This window comes from Clupea harengus, chromosome 11 (genome assembly GCF_900700415.2).
Source record: "Clupea harengus chromosome 11, Ch_v2.0.2, whole genome shotgun sequence".
NCBI lineage: Eukaryota > Metazoa > Chordata > Actinopteri > Clupeiformes > Clupeidae > Clupea > Clupea harengus.
The window spans coordinates 9410541-9433533 of NC_045162.1; the positions used below are offsets into that span (position 1 = coordinate 9410541).

General features: G+C 45.6%; 2 protein-coding genes across 5 annotated transcripts; one reads left to right on the top strand and one right to left on the bottom strand.

The window, feature by feature from the left end:
- On the top strand, nucleotides 1-8245 carry ccdc106a (coiled-coil domain containing 106a). 3 transcript variants are annotated; one of them, XM_031576999.1, is made up of 11 exons: nucleotides 1-171; nucleotides 1030-1116; nucleotides 1504-1605; nucleotides 2026-2211; nucleotides 3257-3307; nucleotides 3491-3664; nucleotides 3861-4067; nucleotides 4439-4742; nucleotides 5376-5396; nucleotides 5500-5593; nucleotides 5716-8245. In XM_031576999.1, the coding sequence occupies exons 2-10, from the start codon at nucleotides 1059-1061 to the stop codon at nucleotides 5552-5554; spliced, it is 1158 nt and encodes a 385-aa protein (XP_031432859.1). In that variant the 5' UTR covers nucleotides 1-171; nucleotides 1030-1058; the 3' UTR covers nucleotides 5555-5593; nucleotides 5716-8245. The 3 variants fall into 3 exon arrangements, with proteins under 3 accessions (XP_031432859.1, XP_042565001.1, XP_031432860.1); XM_042709067.1 differs by lacking the exons at nucleotides 1-171; nucleotides 5716-8245 and adding an exon at nucleotides 180-411 and having other exon boundaries at nucleotides 5500-5664; XM_031577000.2 differs by lacking the exons at nucleotides 1-171; nucleotides 5716-8245 and adding an exon at nucleotides 436-625 and having other exon boundaries at nucleotides 5500-5664.
- Nucleotides 8246-8247: 2 nt separating this feature from the next.
- arhgef5 (Rho guanine nucleotide exchange factor (GEF) 5) lies at nucleotides 8248-22881 on the bottom strand. Of its 2 annotated transcripts, none has more exons than XM_012829129.3 (15): nucleotides 22086-22881; nucleotides 17271-20943; nucleotides 15407-15455; nucleotides 14701-14753; nucleotides 13769-14148; nucleotides 13221-13381; nucleotides 12683-12835; nucleotides 12127-12256; nucleotides 11927-12001; nucleotides 11742-11831; nucleotides 11308-11450; nucleotides 10304-10447; nucleotides 10017-10087; nucleotides 9522-9626; nucleotides 8248-9327 (listed from the first exon to the last, which is right to left on the bottom strand). In XM_012829129.3, exons 2-15 carry the CDS (start codon nucleotides 20920-20922, stop codon nucleotides 9185-9187), a joined length of 5349 nt encoding a protein of 1782 aa, XP_012684583.3. In that variant the 5' UTR covers nucleotides 20923-20943; nucleotides 22086-22881; the 3' UTR covers nucleotides 8248-9184. The 2 variants fall into 2 exon arrangements, with proteins under 2 accessions (XP_012684583.3, XP_031432857.2); XM_031576997.2 differs by having other exon boundaries at nucleotides 17823-20943; nucleotides 22086-22873.
- Between the last annotated feature and the right edge of the window lie 112 nt (nucleotides 22882-22993).

Sequence of the window (22993 nt, forward strand, 5' to 3'; positions counted from 1 at the left end):
CTTACCTGCTTTCCTCCACCGGAAATGCGTCACAAGAAGACGGCACAGTGAAAACGTTGTTAATTGTTATTGTTAGCATAGTTATTTAGTTAATGCAAGTGGATGGTACAATTGTTCATCGAAGGAAACACGTTTCGTTTTTTAATGCAGTGCTGTTTGAGCTGCAAATAGGTTTGTACACGACTACATTTTATTGTAGGTTACTGGCATGGCGGAATTATACTTTGCAATTGAGCTAGCTAGCTAGATAGCTTGCTTGGAAGAAAAATCACTAACTAAGCTAGTTATCAGACTACAGGAAGAGCTCAGAGTCGTTTGGCAGTTACCTGTTTTCGATAGCTATCGTGTTCGTATCCAGACTGCGCTTTAATTTCAGAATAAATGATATGTCCCCGAAAATGTCTCCGAGAGGTAGCCAACTTGCTCTTGATTTATCACCATACTGACAGCAGCATATGTAATGTGTTGTGCACGTACCCTATGGCTAGTTAGGTGTTTTAGTTAGGTCGCTAACTTGCTAAATGCTGAGAATGTAGAAAATGGGGTTGTATCATTTGCACTGCTTCAAAGCATTGGATGAGGCTTTGCTGCCACGGCTATTCTTGCCATTTCGGGTTTACGTGAAGTAAGTTGTCAATAGCTTGCTAGCGGGCTTCGCCGTCATATGTGCAAGAAACTGTAGCAATAGTTGTAGTTAGCCTAGCATAGCTATCGTAACGGGGTTAAATACCGACCTGTGTGTGTTATCGGCTACGTTCGCGTTGTCATGGAATTATAGGGTTAATCTATTATTACATTTAGCATATCGATTGGTAAACAGAATGGCCGATTTTTAACAAACTGTCCCATAACTGACATAGCTACGCTAGCTTGACTATCAGATTGATAAACCTTTGCAAAGCTTGTTGGGTTGCAACGGTGATCGACAAGGATCGTTTGAAAACGTTTCATTCTTAAGATCTGTGATAGACTTTTTTTGCGACGCCATCCAAAAACCAGGCTATTGTGTTTTGTTTTCCAATTTCTCAGTATAGAGACCCTCGCAATAGAAAGGAAATATGAACAATGCAGAGACCCCCACGACTCGGAAGCATGGAAGTTCACGCGAGCTCCAAGGTAAGTTTTACAGTTGAGGCTTTATGTAGTGAAAACTCGTTGCTACACTGGTGTGGACGGACTTGTGCATGGTTTTGACACATAGACTTCAAACCGTCTACTTAACACTAAATATCGTCACGTGAGAAGTAAATGTATGCCCCAGTTTCTTGCTATCAGCATTGAGAATTAAAGTGAACCCATCAAACGTCAGTCCATTCCGACTTTTAAGTTCGTGCAAATGCGTTGCATTGGGTAACGTGAGCCTGCATTGCTTACTAATTGATTAATGACGTTGCATGTTTTGCGTGAACATCTGAACATTATTGGTAGTGCAACCGTCCCCCCATTGCCGTAGCCAGTATATTGCTAAGCTTCAGAGCATGTGTGTGATGTTTCCCACTGCAGCTCCAAAGAACGAAGACGCCTATGAGATCTCCATCCCGTTTGAGGAGAATAACTTTGAACAATCTGGCAGCTTTTACAGTCAGCCCGAACAAAGCTTTGAAGGTGGGTATTAGGCGTACCTAGGCCGAGAGCTCTTAGGGGAAATTAATGATGTTGACTGTGACATGATCAGAAAATGTCAAGATCACCTTCTCATTACATTGTTTGGGATTGTCAAGCACGTTTTGGCATTACATTTGACACTTGTAGGAATTGCTTGTAGGAAAAGCCATGCCTCAACTAGTAATTTCTCGAACTGTGGTGCTGTGCAACTGGAATGCATGGGGATGACACAAGATGTATTTTTTTTTTACTTAATAAGGTAATGTTTTTAAAGACCTCCTGAACACTGTGTACATTTGTGTGCGTGTGTGTACACATGTCTGTGTGTGTGTGTGTGTGTGTCTCACTGTAAAATCCTATAATGAAACCACAGTGACCTGAACTGTGTTCACGTGTGTGTGTGTGTTTGTATGTATGTAGGTGCTGAACCCCCAGCCCCAGGCAGCTCCTACCTGTTGATCACAAACTTGCGCACTCAGCTGCAGATCTCCCTGGAGAAGAACTCATGGCTGCAGAAGCGCATTGAGGACCTGGAGGAGGAGAGGGACTTCCTGCGCTGCCAGCTGGACCGCTTCATCTCCTCCACCAAGAGCCAGGAGAGCAACGGTGAGGGTGGGGTAGGGAGGGAGGGTGACGAAGGAGTGAGAGAAAGGGGAACGAGTTGACAGAAAAGCGTTTTTAAAAAGAAAGGAAGAAAATGAATAAAGTGAGTGGTGGGGAGGTTATTGAGAAGATGAAAAGAAAGGGAAGCAGGTTGATGGAAGAGGTGTATGGGGGGGCCTCTTCCTCCCTCTCTCTCCCAAAGGCCATGCCAGTGCCTCCTCTCTCTCTCTCCACTCCTTCACTCATCTCTCTCTCTTCACTCCTTCTGTTAGGTAAATTATTCACCCTAGTTACCTCAGGACTCCGGAGCTGCATATAAGTATATTTATTAGACAAACAACAATTGCAATCGGGCTCACTCCCAGCACAAGGCTGAAAGTGAAGCCATGATAAACATCGCACAAGGTTTATATAGACAGAAGTTTAGCGTTCAGCAGAGTAACCACGCAGTGGATTTCTGGCGTCCGAGGCAAGGATGGAAGTTTTGCACAAGGTCGGAAGAAGCACAGTTCGACCCTTCTTATCACCTCTGGTCTAAACATGCTCTTGTACATATGCAGACTTAGTGGCACCTAATAATCTAAGTTACACACACACACAGAAAAGCCATGTTCCTGCTTTCATAAGCACATGATTCATATGCGGTTATTAATAATACAAGGCACTTGATTATTATATTCTTAAGTCATTAACAGTGTTAAAATTATCTTCATCACCTTCACTCATTTCTCTCTCTCTCCACTCCTTCACTCCTACCTCTTTCTTCACTCCAAGGCGCTCTCAACCAACAGAAAGGTGACAGTAGTGGCCAACAGGCCTTTTGTGGCACCGATGTTTACTCATCTCTGTTACTTCGGTAATTTGTTTCTGGGAACAGGACAATGGCGGGTTGGGATGTTTGTGTTTGTTGGTTAGAGAATACAAGGAGGCAGGGTAATGTACCATGAAAGTCGATGCTCAGGTGTCTTCACTTGGTGATCCTAGAGCCAACTTCAGGAGGCTCAGCTGACATGTGGCAGAGCCTAACGTAGTCACTCTCTTTTGGCAGGTAACGATTCCAGAAGCTTCTCCTGGAGGCGACGACGAGAGAATGATCGAGGTGAAAAGCACTTGGATCATTAGATTATGATGAAAAATCTGGAAAAGTGAATAACTCTTTGGCCAAATGTGCATTAATGTTGTTGAATCTATTAGAATTGTTAATGAATTCAGCCTGGTTGGTTGGATTGATTGATCGATTGATTCATTTATCTTGGTCATTTACCATCCCTTAATCCCACAGACCAGCAGTCTGATGGCCAACGTTCTGCCAGCCACCAATCATTCCAGAGGCCCTCCCTGCCCTCATCCAACTCCAAAAGTGGACCTGTCAATAATCAGATGGGCTCTCTGTTTGGTTCCCCCCACTCTCAGTCCCTCAACAGCAGTAACAACAGAACGATGAGTGACCTGCCAGGTAAAGGATTGTGTGTTTAGTTTCTGTGTATGTGTTTTTAGTTTCTCTGTGTGTGTTTTTAGTCTGTCTGTCTGTCTGTGATTGTGTGTCTTTGGTGCTATAAAGGTAATTGACCATATGACTGGTTGTATATAATAAGCAATGGATATTTTCATCATTATTCTGGTTGTTTTGTGAATGACTGTCTTCCTCACAGAGGCACTTTCACTCATTGGAGATGAGGAAGAAGAGTTCCTGGAGGACAATTATCTGGAGGAAGAGGAAATGATGTCAGGACAGGATGTGATGACAGAGACCATGACTCTGCGCAACATGGGAGCAGGGGGGCACAACAACAGCGGCCTTCCCGGCATGAAGAGGAGGCGGGTGTTCCGCATCTCCCGGGGAAGGGAGCGACAGAGAGGTGAGACTGGCTTTAAAAAGAAAAGGAAAGTGGGGAGGGGGATAGAATTCATAATTCACAATTACTAAGAAGATAAAAATGGATACGTTTACATTTGCAAAGAGAGAACGATGCAATTGGACATCAGGTCCATCGTCACCATTCACATGGTGAAAATCCAGCCCGACTATAAACCTTTCAGCTTCCTTTTCTTCATTTGTTAAGCACTTTCTTTACCAATAAGTATAAACTGTGTTTTAAAGCCTTGCATTTTCATTCACAGTCAAAGATCATTCACAATTCAAAATTACTAATTGATGTGTATATGCTGGAAGAGGTGGATCTGATCGGACAGCGTAACTAGAACCCTTCCCCCCCCTTGTCTCTCTCAGTCAAAGATCCCACAGGCGTGTTGTTCCGCTACAAGAAGATCCTGGTGACCTACCAGCGCTTGAAGAACATGTCCAAGGCCTTTCAGATCCACGGGGTGGACCGCAACACGGTGGCGTCCACCACCCCCATCGCCGAGTTGCTGCTGGTGGCCCCGGAGAAGGTGGCGGAGGTGGGCGAGTTCGAGCCGTCCAAGGAGAAGCTGCTGGACTACGCCCGGCGCTGCTTCCTCGCACTGGACCCGCAGACCCTCAGCAAAGTGCAGGCCCTGAAGAAGAACAACCTGCTCCTGCCCATCTCCTACAGGTGACTGAGTGGTGATGGCACTAGCGCTCCTTGGCTTGTTGGAGCCGTGTGCTGTTAAATAACATGTGCCACATGCTAGCTAGAGGTGTGCATGGATAACTGAATAACAGTTTTAAGCATGACTGTTTGGATGCTAGTATCCCTATTCGATTCATTGTTTTTTATGTACATACACCGAATCATGGGAAGATATGGAAACATGGGCCACTTTGGCAAATATCCACTTAAGATAATTACATTGCTCATTTGTGGAGATGATATGCACACTAGTTTTAGTTTTCATTTGAGGAGTGAGGCACATTTGAGGCAATATACAAAGAAATGGGATTAGTGCTTTCCCTTTTATTCATTTAATTACGTGATTTGTCTACCCCCACAAATATCTGAATAACCATTTGTGGACACTGTTGTAGGATATTCGCCTATCAAAAATGGTTAATATGTACTAATATGTTTTAATATGTAAAGAAAGAATTGACAGACCAATTACTTTTTTGGTCTTAATGCGTAATGTTTATTTAAAAAAACAAAAACAAAGGCAAGTTCATATTTGGTTACTAAAAACAAAATGGTGTGACTCTAAAGCCTAAATCTAATATGAAAACTAATCTGTGATCTTTTCTCCCTCCCCAGGTTGAAAGGCGCAGACCCACGGTAGTGGAATCTTGTAGCTCTATGTCCTTCCTGCTGTTCTCTAATGAATCACACTGTATTCTAATGTACCATCATGCACCTCTTCTTTCATGTTTTGTACCAGACTGATACAGCCCGCAGCCATGGAGGCACAGAGCATAGATGCTGGAGTCAGTTGAAGCGTCTGCTCCCCGGTGTACTGTGATGTACCCTCCCACTGGTGTGTGTGTGTGTGTGTGTGTGTGTGTGTGTGTGTGTGTGTGTGTGTGTGTGTGTGTGTGTGTGTGTGTGTGTGTGTGTGTGTGTGTGTGTGTGTGTGTGTGTGTGTGTGTGTGTGTGTGTGTGTGTGTGTGTGTGTGTGTGTGTGTGTGTGTGTGTGTGTTTCCTCAGTGGAAGCTGTCGTGTCCCATAGATTTTACCAGGGGCCTCTGTTTGTGGTTATGGTCCCCTTAAAACACTGGTTAATGCACCGGCCCCTTGCCATGGCAAATTAAGTAGAGGTAGGCTTTTGGAAGAGCTTGACCGATAGAATACCTAGTTTTATTGTACCTGTGTTTGAGACGGTAACGAGCTTAATGTCGAATGTAATATCACACGCAGTCTCAAGTGAAGTTTTTAACTTATTTAAAAAAACATTTTTTTATTGTTTTATGTTTTAGGGACCTATGTTCGTTAACATTTCCAGTGGACTACGTTGTGCAAGTGTAGAGTTTGAAGGGTACTGTCATCAGTTCTGTACTTGCAGCCATTAGACAACCACAAGACTACTCCTCTCACCCAACTTTGGCCATTTTGAAATACCTCAGTGTTAGGGCGATTTTTAGGTTGATTTTTATGATAATTTTTCTCTGGGACCTCTATACAGTTTTATTAGTGATGGGATATGGTTTTACAATCTCTCCCTCTGACACAGGGAAGAATAACAACCTCAAATCTTTGTAATCTGCCATGCTAGGAGCACCAGTTGACGGCGCTGCAGCTTGTGTGATGTATGACATGAGCTAAAAGAGATGGTCACTAAGTTAAAACCTCGTATTTATAAACCTCAGATCCGCAGGCACGGCTAACGTCTTGGCTCCGGTCAGTGGCATTAATGGTTAGGGAGACACGCTCAGGTGCTCTTATGTACGTGATTTTTCCTCAGTCATCAACACCAAGTCGCCCTCTAGACCTGTAAGCATGTCATGACTTCATAGCCAGCAGTAATACTGCCCTCTGTTTTAGCACTGCGTTCGTGAGTGACTGTGTGAATGTAAGCAGTGTTAACTGGTGCCGAGTAGCTGGATTGTTTTAGTTTTGCAGACTTGTCTTTTGTACTTCTTCTTTTTGAGAGAGAGAGAGAGAGAGTGAGCGAGAGAGAGAATGGAGGGAAGCTTTCTGGGGGGGGATAAAATAAACAGCTACTCTTAAATCAACTCTGGCCAATCATGGACTGGTTCATCTTGTCGCCAGGAGAGAAAAAAAGTTTGTTTGTTTGCTTGCATCACTGATGTCATTTCAGTGTCTGCCATTATTGATTACGGGTCCGGGACTTTTCAGTTCTCCTCAGGAACCAATCACTTTGGGAAATAGTCAAGAATGAAGCAGAAACACTAGAGTTTACCTTGATACTCCTCTACTAATAACAACAGTCCTTTCTGCAGAAACTAAATTAGTTCATGCCTTTATTGGATTAAGAAATTGCAAAGCATCTCCTCAAGAATAACATGGTTGTCAGAGGGGGGGGGGGACCTTTCAATACCATGTCAGTTATAATGATCAATGTGACACTAAAGTCTCTATCTGGCCTGGTTGTCTTATCCTTCTTCTGACTAGGGTTGCAAAGGGGCGGAACATTTCCGGAAACTTTCCATGGGAAGTTAAGCTTGGGAATTTTGGAAATTTTGACCCTTTTTTTGTGTGCAAAAGTTAGCTTATAACAGTGAACTTAAATGTAGTTGAAAACAAGACTAGGCAAGCCTAGCTCATCTGGACCCTGGATGCAGCTAGTTGGGAACATTGTCTGCCAGAACAAAAAAAACCTATGACTTTCTGTTGTTTTTGGACGTCTTTGTCATTACCTAGCATATTGATTACTTGTTACACTAAAGCCATGTTCATTTTAATACCAAGTTTATTTGTATACAGTAGGCTAACTTTTTACAAGAGTGAGAGTAGGATGTATGTATGTCCACACAAAAGTACACCATCACCTTGATTATTCGCGGCTGTTGGGGTCCATCAAAAAAGCACAAGTTGGGCGACTTATCGAAAATAAAAGTAATTACTGTAAATTAAAAGATTAACTAAATGCTTAATTTAAGAATGGGACTTTTTTGGAGTGGGGATCATAGGGAACACATTTATTTTATTCAATTCATGTTTTTGTTGTTCAATGAAATAATCCATTAAAGTTCTATTCACAAATGGATTCAAAGTCAAAAATTTCATTTGTAAAACGTGTATTAGAAATGTTTGCATGCATGTCTGCTTATGACGAAACAAAATGTTTTTGTCATGTATGACAAGGTAAATACAGTTAATATAAATTACCCCAAAATGTCCAGTATATTCCCGTTAATTCCCATGGAAAGTTTCCAACTTGGAATATTCCTGGAATTTTGCAACCTTACTTTTGCAACCTTACTTCTGACTGATGTTGCTATGTACTTGTGTAGTGGACGCTGTACTGGCCAGCCTCCCCTGTCAGGAATGTATGTATTGTAACATTCTATTCATGTTGTGAATTTGTTGACCTGGTGTGATGACGATTATCTCCATGTTTTACTGAATTTGCATTGAAATTCCCATTAACCACATGCACAAGGCCAGCTCTCGGTGGCTTTCAGGAGCTTGTTGTAAATAAAAAATGCATTGAATGCAAAAACACACCTTTGAGGTTAAGAGTAATGTTCCCATATTTTATGTTTCCTAGGTTTTTCACTGTACATTTGTTCTATTGTGTCAAAGGGGAAGCCATGGCAACTGCACATTGATTGTCAGCTGTTCCACAAGAACATTACAAAAGCTTTAAAATATTTAAATATGTACAGTAAAACATTTTGAGAGTTGACTGATTGCGATACAATACAGATTTATTGCCATTTCCATATCACACCAGGCAATGCAGGATGTACACCAGCACTGCATGTTTACAGTTCAATAAAAATGCACACAGCGGTGAAGCAGAAGTCTAAATCGGTCCTTTTACTTTGGTAAACCATAGCCAGGATCAGTGTGGTGTGCTTATATGAATTTTTGTTAAAAGTAAAACTATATTGTTAATTACAGTTCAAATATCATACAAAGTTCACTCCCAAGAAGCAGAGTTACAAAGTTCACAACAACAAAAAAAGCTTAGCGATGCACCTCCCATTTCTCTCTAACCTTTAAACAGCTATCTTACTTGCAAGTCGACTTGCAAGGCCTGGGAGCACAGTAAGACAAAAGAGTCTCGTGGCTTCACCATGTTTCGGGCAGCTCCCTCTTGCTTTTCCAGCTTGAGTTCATCCATATCCCCACGTGACTTGGAAAGTGATGCTGGAGCGCGGTCTGGCAAGTCTTGCCTCCAGCTGTGCTCCCGACGCTCGTCAGCTTTTGTGTTGCAGAGCGACAATAACGGGGCTCTGTGAGCCAGCTGTCCGAGCCCAGGTATTCTGGGGGTTCTCCCACGGGTCCCAGCAAAAAGTCTAGTTTGGTTGAGAAACCCTGACGATGCTCAGGGGGCTACATCCAGTCTGTGTGTCTGGAGGGCAGGGTGTCTTGAAGAATCCAGTAGTCTGAAGTTAACCTTCCTGAGTGAGGGTGCGTGCGTGTGTGTGTGTGGACACTCAGAGAGCTGCAGTCGCTGTGGTGATTTTATGGGTATCCATGAGGTTACGCTGCCGTGCTTTTTCATTGGTGATGGTCTCCAGGTGCGAGACAGGGGCCCACCCTCGATGTCTGTCCGACATCCTTGTTCCCTCCACCCAGCCTGCATGAGAGGGGAGGGAATCAGGTCAATGTTCGTGACATAATGTTTTTTTGTGTAGGTTACTCACTAGTTTTAAGGTTATGACACCCGGAGACATTTATGCTGAAATTTGTTAAAAATTTAAAAAAAATCTTGTGTCCTCAGACATGTGAACCCTAGGTGGGAACCCTTGTGGGAAACGTGGTCCAACTTACCATCACTACTCTGCTGATGGACCAATAGGACATCTGCTTTCTCCAGACCGAGTTCATCTGGTTGCTGGGCCATGTAGGCACGTATGCACTGCATCTGAGGAAAATCTGTGTGTGTGAGAAAGAGAGCGAGGGAGGGAGCGAGAGGCTGCAGTCAGAACAATTAAAACATTTGGGGTTTTGTCAACAAGAACCAACATGCTTCCTCTAACGTCTCTGGCTGGTTACACAACTCTCTCTTTCAGATAGAAGTGTCTGTGGATTACGTTCCAGCCCTGATTAAACACCTAATGCTACTAATCTCATGTCCCTCGGTGACTGAACCGTCATCTGATCTGTTTGTGTGTGGCTAGAGTTGAGCTCTTCCTGTTTCCAGGAAAAACAGCAGAGGGCGCCACACCCTCCTGTCGCCCTGACACTGGTGACTTTACTGGAACCGCCTGAGCGCTGGCCTGTTTACGACATAGCTTCCTGTGGAAGGAGCGGTGTGACACATACCCTGGGCTGCGGTGAAGTCGATCTCAGAGTGGGGGCTGGAAACGGCTGAGATCCAGCGCAATTTATCACTCCTACACACACACGGACAGACGAGAAAAGGTTTACCTACTAATAAACAGGAAGCAAAGCTATCCATGTTATCACAGTGAATGGACTAATAGGATTAGCGTGAGGCTGAATGTAAGCATGGCCAGTCATCAGGAATAAACGGAAATGTGAAAAAATGTGTAAAACAGACTGTGTAGACATTGTGTGTGTTTGTCACACACCCTGACTCTCCCACTTACAGCGTGTCCGTCCTCAGCAGTACAGATTTTTTGGACAAGTAAAGGCGGAAGACGTTCTTCTGCAGGGAGTGCAACTTGACCCGACAGTTTTCGGCGCGCAGTTCCTTCACAGGAGCATGATCAATCACTGTAAACTTCCCACCCCTGAGAGAGAGAGAGAGAATAAAAAAAACAAGAGGCAAAAAAGGTGATCTAAAGTGATGCGTGAAAAACACTACCAACTACTTCTCTGAAAAACACATGCTAAACAAAAGAGAACACTGAGTCACTTCGCTCCAGTTAAAACATGGGCTGTGGCGCTAGTTCAACAGTAAGCGGACAAACTTGTCTATTTTGATCGTGGGAAACGTACAACTGGAGGGTTTGCTCCACAAACGTATTCATCCACCCATTTATTAATGCGCTGCCTTTCTGCTAAGCCACATAAGCTTGTCATTATTCAGAATGAACCTCATCTTTTCAATTCCTTTTTAACACAGTCAGGACAACACAAGTAAAACACCTGAGTCCTATTGTCAGCACCACCATCAATTTCAGTGGTTGTTTGGTAAATTATAAATTGTATATACTCTTTGCTACAAAAGTACACACTTTCATGACCTGTAATGGCTTAGAGTGACAGTTGTGTGATTCACATAGTCATCTCCAGACTGTAAAACCCATTGTGGCAACATTTCCTTCAGTAATGATTCAGCTGTGGTTGTGAAACATGTCTTTGGAGCTTTTGATCATTACTACAAAGGCACAATCAGCAGGCTGAGATTTGAAAATAAGGCTATCTTGAGTCTTTTGCCAACTGTATCCCCTATACATTGGTAGCCGAATTAAAATTTTTATGGTCCGTTTTCTACAATTAAATCAAGTTAATTACTAGCCTACAGTGTTTTCACAACAAACACAGACAAAAACACCAATCGTGGGTGCATGCGTGCGTATATATATATATATATATGTGTGTGTGTGTGTGTGTGTGTGTGTGTGTGTGTGATCCACAATCCACTCACTCTTTGTGCAGTGAGAGCAGCAGGTGATCATTAAAGAGATGCATGTAGATGCTCCGCTCAGTCTCCTTCATGGAGAAATCCATCAGCTCCGTCACCAGGCCCTCTCTGACCATGCGACGGGACTGACTGATCAAGGGCAGGGTCTGACAAACAATCAAACAATAAACAAAACAACATCAACACCATGCGACGGGACTGACTGATCAAGGGCAGGGTCTGACAAACAATCAAACAATAAACAAAACAACACTATAATCAACACTATAGTCTAAAGTAGACGATATCATTTATATCCCATTGTGTCTTCATTTTCATCATAGCCCCTTCTTCAAACAGTTTGGTGGGTAAAACAGTCAGATGAACAGATATGTAAATGTAAATAGAAAATATCAGATTATTTATTTCTTTGTCAGTTGTTTTATTTTAGGTCTCACCTTGCATTCAAAGTCCACCTTGGCACTAAGAGACACCAGTGACTCTATACTCTTCATCTGAGTAATGCTGTCATTGCTGTCCTGAATCATCTGCAGAGAAAAGAAAAGAAAAATAAACGTTATTTGACAGGCAATTCCAGAATTTTGTCGAGAGATTGAAAGAGTAAGATGTGTGTGGTTCTCACCTTCTCTAAGAGCTTCATAGCTTTGCTGGCTTGAGCTTCCTCTTCTGTTTTAGGAGCGGTTCTTTTCACAATGTTCTAGAGAAAAAAACAACCAGATGGTAAATACAAACGTTTACCAGATCTACTCTGCATTTCAAAGGAGGGTAGCGATGGAGAGACAACGACAGAAAACACGTGTCATGGAGGAGAATGGTGTGTACCTGCACCAGTAGCTTTAAACGGGTAATGCGCTGGAAGGGGAGGATGAGGAAAGAGCGCAGAGGTAATCTCTGACAAACCGGGCTGCGCTCCAGCTTCTCAACATATCGCTTGAAGCTCGGATTCTCATCCCTGACGGAACAGAGACACAAGACGCAACTTTGATATGGATTCATTGATTTGATATATCTAATTTGCAATTGGTACTATGCACGTGTTAACCCATTCTTTGAGTGTTTATTTAACTGTATTACACTGAGAATAGACCAGACGGTCACAGCCCTGCTCTGAAAACCTAACTGAGGTCCTCTGCAGCATTCATGATTGGCCGATTTAGATAACCAAGAGCATTTCATTTGTTCTGGTTTCCACCTAGTGATTGGAGTAGACAGGGATAGATATGAGATTTTCAGTGTGTGTGTGTGTGTGTGTGTGTGTAGGGGGTCGCAGGCCTGAGAACCAATGGAGTAGACCAGTATTCCATAAGAATGAGTGGGAACATGCTAAGAGTGATGTGCATGCTGGGAGTAAGTAGATGGACAGAGACACTGTACTTACATGAGCCGCTGGTAGGTCTTGTCCTGGTAGGACTGGTTGGTGAGATACGGCACGTACACCATGCGGAACATCTGGCAGTGCTTCGAGATGATGTCACACACGCCAAAGTGCAAGGTGTCCTTCTCCACGCGTTCCTCCAGCTTGGTCAGGAAACTGGACATCACCATGGAACAACAGTCAGACAAATCATAGTAACCAGATTGTAGGGGATATGATTAGGTTTATCGGATTTATTTTGTGTAAACTCCCTGAAGATAGTCGGTGATTTGACCTTTTTAGTGTTCTTAATAGCACTTTATTCTTATTTGGTGGAAGAGAAAAAACAGCTGAGTACACCTTGAACACAGTGTGATTTAGCAATAAAACCGGCTCCTTTCAAACCTTGGGTTTGGCTCAGTGGAGGAGATGAAAGGTTATCCAAACAGTACAATTGATGGCACATTAGCACACAGTAACTGAGAAACCATTAGCACACAGTGACATGGCCATAAGTGACACATAGTAACGGAGGCCTGATCCTGTGATGCGCTTCACTGACCTGTGACTGATGGCCCTGACGTCAGCCAGGCGAGAGAAGAGCCAGTTCCTGTCCTGGGTGGTGAGCAGGGGACTCAGGTCTTTATTCTTGACAAAATGCTCGACCACGATGTCCAGACTGCGGCTGTATGATGCCTCGCTAGTCACCACCTCAAATCGGACCTGTTAATCACACACTGGCTTTTAGCATGCGTGTGGTGAGGTAAGATAGTAAGGACAATGACCAAACAAAAAACAAACCCCAAACCACTCAACACTGATGCAGAGAAACACACACCTCAGTTGCCTAGGATCCTGCAACATACAGTAGTTTGCTCATAGGTTACAAATATTTTCTTGTGCCTGGAGACCTATGAAGAGATACTGCTATTCAACGCAACTGTCGTGTTCTCGACCAAAACCACCTCGTCAACAGAGTTTTATGTGACATCTGAAAACTACAGTTCCCCCGAGACTTGCAAGTAAAACATTCCTCCTACACCCATAATTTCCAATGCACACTCATGTCTATCCATGACATGATGGGTGATGGGAAATGCAGTTCTGTACCTCCTGCAGCCTCCTCTGGTCCTCGTTCATATCCTCCAGCTCAGCGCTGTTCCTCACGCTAGGCAGGTCCTGCCACAGCGACTGCGACTGGGCAGAGATGGAGACGCGAGGCGAGGGTGGGCGAGGGGGTGGAGCGGGCACGAGCAAGGTGGAGGTCCCGCTGGAGATGGAGCCTGAGGAGGGGATGAGAGTGTGGGGGTGGGGAACAGGCGGCAGCGGGGGCAAGGGCCGCTGGGCCGGGCTGGGGGTGGGGGCCGCAGAAGAGCAGGATGCCGGGATTGCAGGAAGCTCGTCGGACACTGAGAGTGTGTCGGAGTGCGACTGCCGCAGGATCTCCCTGTTCAACACCACTTCACTGTACTGCTGGTAGAGCTGAGAGTCTGACAGAGAGAGAGAGAGAGAGAGAGGGAAAAAAAGACAAAAATGAATATATGGGAAAGGCAAAAATAGAGAAAAGAAACTAAGCGAAAATGGTAGAAAGTCAAAGACAAAAAGGAGAGTGGAGGGCGGGACAACAGTAAAATCCCTGGTGGAGTGAATAAAAAAAACAAAAAAAAACAAATTGAACTTCCATTGAGAGGAACAGATATGTTATGAGACAAATTCCTCCCTCAACATACTTGTTTGAATGATAAATAAGCAGAGGGAGCAGCTGTTTTTTTCCACAGAAATCGGCTGCCTGCTCTAACCTGTCCTAAAGCCCGGGGCAGAGTCAGAAAACAGCCCGTGTCTCACCATAGCTCGCGCGCCAAGCTTGCACTCTTTTACAGAGACCACTGCAACTTACAGTGGGCATCTAGCACATTAGATAATAGCTGATTAGTCCGTTAGATATTTGGACCTGTTTATTAAAAGACATGATACAAGGAGGAAAAGGGGTGAAGACAAGAGTGAGAAAGGCGTGCTTGTGGAAGGGGAATTGGGGCACCTACTGAAGAATTTAGAGTTCCTTTTCTTCGTCCTCCCAATGGAGTCCACCGCTTTCCTGAGGGGGTGAGGAGAAAGAGGAAAAAACAGGGAAGAATGTGTGTGTGTGTGTGTGTGTGTGTGTGTGTGTGTGTGTGTGTGTGTGTGTGTGTGTGTGTGTGTGTGTGTGTGTGTGTGATAGAGAGAGAGAGAGAGGGATATATGAAGAAAAGCAGAATGTATGTTAAAGGTCAATGTTCAAATCTTGCTATACCCATCTCATAAAAGACTGAAGTCCGCACCAGATGGTACGGGAATTGCTGATTCTATCTGTGCTTGCCCTGTTGCACACAGGCATAAAGCTGCCTTCCACTTTCAGGAATGTATTGGATACATTTAGTCACACACACAGGAGCAGGAACCCTCGAGTGGAGGAGTTCTTAACAGTCCGTTTCAGGAAATTAAGCACTTTATTCAATGTAAACTATTAGCGATATTCCCAGAAAGTCATGTGATGCCGGTCATGATACCAGAGGTCATGATACCAGCTGTTACTTCCAACATGTAAAGTCATTAACTTGATATTGAATATTAACATTCAGATACAATAATTTAATGTAAAGTTCTTCTCATCTTTTAACAGGTCTGACTGACTGGTAAAGATAACAGATGACAAAGGGGTGTCTTGAGTGGCAAGATGGTAATGGGTCCCCAACTGCCCCTTCTTCTTACCTTAGATCTACTTCATTCCAGCTGAAACGCATTTCATCGTTTTCGTCCTCTGCAAACACACACACACACAGACACATATTTACTCCATGCTATAAGTCAGGACAGCTCCCATACAGATATCACACGTTTATGTATAGTGACACTTGGGTACACACAGTGAGGCTGGCAAGGATTGCTATTCTACACAACTGTCACATACACATACAGTGACAGCGGACAAGATTACCATCAAGCAGAGTAGCATTCGAAATTGAGAGGTCCAAAGATATACCCACACTCACACGAATAAAATACACTGAGAAAAAAGAATAAGGTTCGATACATTCAGCAGTAGCGTGCACACACACACACACACACAGACACACCACATCGCTTTAAACACAAAACGGCAGAGAACAACCCAACACAGCCATGACCCAGAAACTAGATAGAAGCAAAAGAATGCCATACAGGGCCCATGCAGGGCTCTCTCCCTCTTGATTTCTCTCTGTCTCTCTCTCTTTGCGTGTGTGTGTGTGTGTGTGTGTGTGTGTGTATGTGTATGTGTGTGTGTGTGTGCGTCCAAACCTCCTGTTAAACTGTTTAAAAGCCTCCTCTCTCTGGTCTGGTGTGTGCTGAGAAGTGAGCAAGTCTGAGCTGAGCACCTGCCTAGCCTGCCCCCTCTGGCTTTACAGCCTTGTATGAGAAACACAACCCCGCACTTCCCAGAAGTGGGAATTCCAGATTTACCCAACCAAACTGTTTGAAGCTGCCGGGGTGACATCCTCCTTCCTTGGAAATCTACACGTAGCAGACTAGTCTTACTTACTACGCAATACTTCAACAGCTACAGAGGCAAGAAACTTCAATAAAACTGTCAAATCAAATCTGACAGGATATTCATTTCATACTCAACCAGAATATAGATAACAACATACAATATTATGATGTAGGATTCGGATAACTTATGGAACTGTTGTTGATTATTGTCATGACTCAACATTATGGTGTGAATATATAATGCGTTTCCCACTATGAAATGGATCTTTCTGTTTCTGTTTCATTCTTTCTCCTGACCACTAAAAGCCTTGAGGAGAGAGATCCAATGGGCCAACAGATCTTCACAAAAGAAGAATAACTAGGGCACAGTATTAAGTCACGTTCATGCATAAAACATATTAATTGTGATAGACAATGAATTAATTGTAGTCCTGAACACTGACTCGTATGAACAGAGAATCATAATCACAGGTATCATAATAATAACTAAATTAAACCTGATTCACACAATCACCTGCTCCATGGCCTCTTCAGCATGTTAACCCACAATTTGCCACTTTTTGAGGTATGTTTTTAATGAGCAATTACTTTTGTGATCATCTTCAAATTAATTTGGATGGAATATGATCATGAGAAGGACAGATAAACACACCGGTCGTTCCCACTAGTTGCCAAGGCTATGCACTATGAAATTCTGTGGTTCGGGTTGGAACACCCCGTGAAAATGTAACAAAAGCCTTCACAGTACGACACTGGCGTGAAAAGACGCCAGTTAGCATGTTAGCAAGCTTTTATAAGTGCCAACTGGGCTGTTGGTGGTGTTGGCTAAATGCCTTTTAGGTATTTAGCGGAGTAGTTTTAGACCAAAACTCCATAATGCTTCTTTAACCCTTGGAACTGGTATAACATGATGTAGCCTGCACTCCAAACCAAACACTACCAAAGGGCCTGCTGAGATAAAGGATTCACAAATTTGCCAGAGAGCACATGCAGATAAAAAAAAAAGCTGGCAAAAAGTGAGGTTTTTTTTTTGCATGTGCTTACACACAGCAACTGTCAAGCATTCAGCATTAACTCATTAACCCTCGCTGTCCTTCTGCCTTACCTGAGTGGAATATTCTGGTCCTGCGGTCTCTAGACACTGCATCTCCCTCCTCCAAATCCTCCTCCTCCTCCACCTCCTCCTCTTCCGGTTTGCCTTTCTCCACCGTCTTTCGGAACCCCCTTCTCCTCAGTCGCGCCTCTGTCCCCAGATCCCGAAAGCTGTTGGTGCTCTGCATCAAGTAATTCTCCCTCTTGTTCGTTGTCATCACTTCCCCTATCCTGCCCTCCCCAGCTGCCTCCTTCACTGCCTCCCTCTCCACAGACGAGTCTCTGGACTTGGAAACGGGCTCGGCCCCCACTTCGGGGTCCGTGTCTGCCCCTGGCACTGACACCTCTCTTTGCCCAGCACCCAACTCCTGTGCCTCCCCTTCTACGTGTATCTGTATGCGTGCACTTGTCTGTATGTCAGTGATGCCTGCACTTGTCTGTATGTCAGTGTCCGCATCTGTCTCTCTCTCCGCATGCTCCCCCATCTCTCCCTCAACATGCACATCTACCTCCCTCTCCACATGCACGTCGGTGGGTGTTAAGTTCCCAGCATGCACCACACTACCTCTTGGCTCCTCCCAGTTCACCGGCTCCTCCTCTGGTGGCGGCGGCGGCTCGGGGTCCGTGTCCTGTTCTTGTGGTCTTTTCTGGACCGTGGCGTAGATTGGCAAGGGCTCCGGTGTTGGCAGACCTTCCGTGCCCTCAGACGTCTGGTTTGGGTCGGCGGGTGTCTCAGTCTGAGCCTCAGACACCTCCTCCAGCCGTCGGTCCTCGGAGGCCCCGAGAATCTCTCGCACCACGTTCTTGGCCCATTTGAGGTGGGGCATCTGGGAGTGGCGTTTCCTCTCCTCTGCCGTGGTCCACACCTCCTCCGACTGGTGGCTCTCCTCATGTTCCTCCCCACCTGGCTGTTCAGAGGAAGGTTCAGGTTCCTGTCTCTGGTCTGGTATAACTGCGTACCCATAATCCTCAAAACTACCCGGCATGTCGGTGCCCATGGGTGGGAGTGGATTGGCCTCTGGTGTGGAGTTTGCATTGGTTTGGATGTCTGATGATGTCACTTCCTCTTGTAAATGTTCATTAGATAGTGTTTGTGTCTCAAGCTCCCTCTCTGCCTCTTGCAGGATTGGTGTCGCATCAGCAGCCTCATATTCAACCCTTTCCCCGTTTTTGGACAGAGGTGGTTGCTGTTTGGGTTGTCTGTCTCCAGTGAGGTCAAGAGACCTACGGTTGATGGACTCTTGGTTGGAGTGTTCGGTCTGATTGTCACGCACTGATTCTAGGTTATCCAGATCAAGGTAAGCCCTTTTGATTGCCTCTTTTCTGGGAAGCTTGTTCCCGCCCACACAGGAGACAGTACCAGCCTTATCTGACTTTACAATCCTTTCCTCCGATCCGTCTACACCTCTCTCCCTCTCGGGAACTCTGTAGGAATGACTGGTGGCGTCATCTCGGACCCCGCTGTCCCAGAATTCCTTGCAGTCCTCAAAGTTTTCCTCCTCCTCCTCCTCCACGTCCTCCCCTCCACTGGAGACGGTCACAAATCCATCCTCCAAGGAAGGTGACACCCGCCACACTCCCACGCTCTCTCGGTCGCTCAGGCCCTCACTTCCCAGGCGATCGCCACTGTCACTCCCGTCCTCCCTCTCTCGGTCACTCTCCTCCGTCACGTTTGCCTCCTTCTCATCGGTGCTCTCAGACTCTGACTCCCCCTCCCTCCTCTCAAACCCGCCCTCTTTCTCCCCGTCTCTGCCTCTGTTCTCCACAAACTCTCCAGCTCTCTCCAGTTTCCTGTACCTGTCTTCCAGCCTCTCGCTTGCCGTCTCTGTGGCTCTTTCTGTCTCGCTCTTTCTCTCAGTCAGCTCTTCCTCTTGCGAAGATTCTCTGGAGTTTCTTGCTCTCCCAGAGCCAGGCACCAGCCACATTCTCCTCATGGTCTTTGTCTCTGGCTTCTCACCTCTCTCAGCTCCCGTCTTGCTCATTTCTCTCTCCCCTTCATTGTGACCTCTCCCCCTCTTTTCTTCCTCTTGTGTTGCCACCTCTTCACTGACAGGCACCTTGTTTTCTTCGTGGACCGGAGCGGGTCTGTAAAAGTCCTGCTCTCTCTGTCTTCTCCTCTCTCGCTCTCTCTCTGGAGTGCTCTCCTTTCCTGACTCTCTCCCTTCAGTGCCGTCCCTCGCTCCTCTCCGCCTGCGCTCGCTCTCCAGGTCACTCCCTGATATCAACTCCCCACTGCCCTGGGCCGTCTGCTGCGTCCTAACCTGCGGTCTGCTCGGTGAATGGTTCCCTCTGTCCTCTCGTTGCCTTTCCCTCTCTCTTGGTCTCCTTTGCTCTCTCTCCCGCTCTGAGTATGTATGCCTCTCGGTAAGCTGGTCGCCTTCTCTACGCGGCCCCACGTCATCTCTTGAGGATGGACGGCCATCTTCCCTCTCTCTGCCACCTCTGTCATCCCTCCCCCTCCGCTGTGTCTCGCTAAATTCATCTCTCTGCGTTTCCGTGATGCTCTCCATCTCCCTCTCTCTCTCTCTTGGTCTGTCTCTGCCATAATATCTGCCCTTTTGTCTCTCCCTCTCCCCCTCCCTCTGTCTGTAATGCTCTGCCTCTCTCCCTCTTTCTCTTTCTCTGTCTTTCTGTCTCTGTCTCACTCTCTCTCTTCTCCCATCTCCTTCATTGTCTCCCTCGCTCCTACTGTGCTTGTGTTCCAGTGTCACAGAGTTTTCCTCTCTTCTCCTTATCTCCCCTCTGCCTCCGTCGCTTTCGCCCTCGCTTCTTGTATCCCTCCGTCCTTCTCTCGTGCATTCTCTCATGTCCCTGTTAACCCCTCTCATACTGTCCATCCTTCTCTCCTCTCCTGTCACTCTCTGTCGCTGGGGAGAGTAAAATCGAAATGGTCTGTCACTTGGTCTCTGTCTTTCTCTCTCTCTGTCCATCTCCCGCTTTCCACGTGGGTCATTGCCCTCGGTGTTCCGCTCACGCCTCCTCTCTTGGCTGCTAGGGTCACATTCCCTCACTTCCTCCCTTCTCCTGTCCTCCCTGTCCAAGCTTCTCTGCACATTTCTCTTCCAGTCCTCTATCAGCCGTGCTCTTTCCCTCTCCCTTAGCCTCTCCTCCTCTCTATACCTCTGAATGTCCTTGTCCCTCTTCCGGGCCATATCTCTGTCCGTCTCTCTGCCGCCGTTGCCAGATTCAATCCTTCCCTGTCTCTCTTGGATTCTGTCTGTCCCCCTCTCCACCTCCCGGTCTCTCCCCCTCCTCTCCTGTTCTGGAATGACGTTCGCTCTTCTATCTCTGTCTTTGCTGGGTCTTCTCATCCTGGGAAAGGTGTCTCCTTTTCCCATTTCTCCCTCCCGTTCCACCACAGGACCTGGCTCCAGCATGGACACCACCCTGCCATTGGGACGCTTTGGCATCTCTCTTCTCCTCTCTCTCTCTGTCCACTCAGTCTCTCCCTCTCTTCCCTTGAAGGTGGTGAAGCTCACGTCCATGTCTCTGTTCCACCCCCGGGGGGTGTCTGGTTCTCGGCCTCGCGGCGGCCTTTCGGTCATCCTGCCCGCGTCGTTCTCTCTCCTTCTCCTCGTGCCAGTGTGTGGGCTGATATCACGGCTGCCCCGCTCTCCTACTCGCAGCGTGTCCGCATGAGTCAAATTGGTGCGTCTGGTTTCCATGGCTACATACTTTCCTCAAACCTGTGGCGGCAGAGAGGCATGACATTAATTAGCTGCTTTTTCTAAGGTCACCCCATGACAAGAACACCTCATCTGTTTAATCACACAGCATTTGGTTCAACTATCACTGGTGACAAAAATGCCTGGGAGTTCTATGTCCTTTAGAGGCCAATAATTGTGAGTTTTAAGATAATTCAATCTGCAGTTCAAATAGGAGACTTAGGCTAAGCTGAAGCTCTTAACTCCACTTTAGACAGGTATGTTCCTATCTTCCTTACCATCAGTTAGAGGCACATGCTCATGGAATGCAAGGAATATTGCATGGTATATTATGCTTTGCTAGCTGAAAGATGTCATGACATGAATCTCTTTAAAACAGTACCTGTGCATCTTGTGCCAGTTCTAAGGCTTGGAGAAAAAAATGCCAATCACAAAACACATTTATTGGCTGATGGGGATGATCCAGATGTGCAATTGAGCCATTGTTGCCAAATCAGAAAAAACGAGACTTGACCAATCATTTTTTTTTAATGTAAGAAGATTTATAACAGACCAGCAAACTGCAACAGCACCAACTTGTGCACAGTACTATAAAACCTGCATACCTTTGTCGTTACATGACATCATTGTCTGGTACATACCAAACTGATTTTAGTGACATTAAACTCTGATTTCTAGATTTAGATTTAGTCTTTCCATTTCATCCCTGTGCATTTTCCCTCACATCTACCAACAATATGAAAGAAGCAGTCCTAAAATGGCTGTTGAACTACAAGTGACTCTTTTTCTCTAAGTATGCTTGAAAGTGAAGAATGCAAGCTGTCATACACAAGGCCCAACTGCTATGCAGAGAGAGAGAGAGAGAGAGAGAGAGAGAGAGAGAGAGAAAGAGAAAGAAAGGAGAAGTAGAGAGACTATTTCACCATAGTTGATCACTGGAAACAGACATGAATGACCACATTCTGTGGTCATTCATGTCACTTCAAAATCACGTCAAAAGAAATAGGTCAAGGGTGTGAGAACACCCTTGAGTGGCCAGAAAGGACAGTAGCAAACCTTAGCGCCGCCACAAGTAACCTGAGTTAGACGTGAAGTACTGTGTGGTTTAGTGGTAAATGGAAGGAGAGGAGAAAAAAAAACGTCAAGCTGAGCTGAGGACTCACCTGAGTTTGGTATTTGGGGAGATCACCGTCTTTCCCCCACCTCTGTGTTGCCCCTCTTTCTTAGGAGATTTCTCAGAAGGCTAGCAGGAGTTGCACAACACACACACATTCCACATATCTCTCTCTCTGTGCGTGTGTGTGCTCAGAGGCCAGACTCCCTCGTGTTCCTGCTAAGGTGCGTTTCCCCTTGTTCAAAAGTTTCATCCAGTTTTCTTGCCTGCTCCAAGTCCTTTTTTGCACAACTTCTCACTCCAAAGAAACAAATGTTTACACCGCCACCAGAGCCTCTCCCCTCTCTGTTCCTCACTCACTCACTCTTTTTCTTTCTCTCTCTCTCTCTCTCCCCTTCTCTCTTTCTGTTGCTCCCCCTCCTTCCTACCTCCCTCCTTAAATTCCCAAACGAGTCTGAACAGAGTGACACTTATCTCAGCCCTCTTTCCTTCTCGCTCTCTTTCTGCCTCTCAGTGTTGTTTCATAGCCGAGTCCATCTCATCCTGTAGGCAGTTTTCTTTAAACAATCTCCCCCTCCCCTTTTCTCCACTCGACCCTGTTGTGTTTAGTCAGCGCTGAGCTGAGATTGCGCCAGAACTCTCTCTCTCTCTCTCTCTCTCTCTCTCGCTCTCTCTCTCTCTCTCTCTTTCGGTCTGTCTTTTTTTGCCTGAGTCCTGGTTGCTCACTCTCACACAGAGACAGGAAGTCTACCTCTTGGGCGTCTTTGTTCCACACTGTGATTGGCTGATGGGAACGTGTTGGGTGTGGCTCCACGTTCAGACAGGTAAAGGCAGTATGTGGATTGTATCTGGGGCGGTGTGAGAGAAACAGAAAGAGTGGGGGGAGGGGAGGTATATGCTGTCACAGAACACATATGGGTGCACACACACACACACACACACACACAATGACCCTGC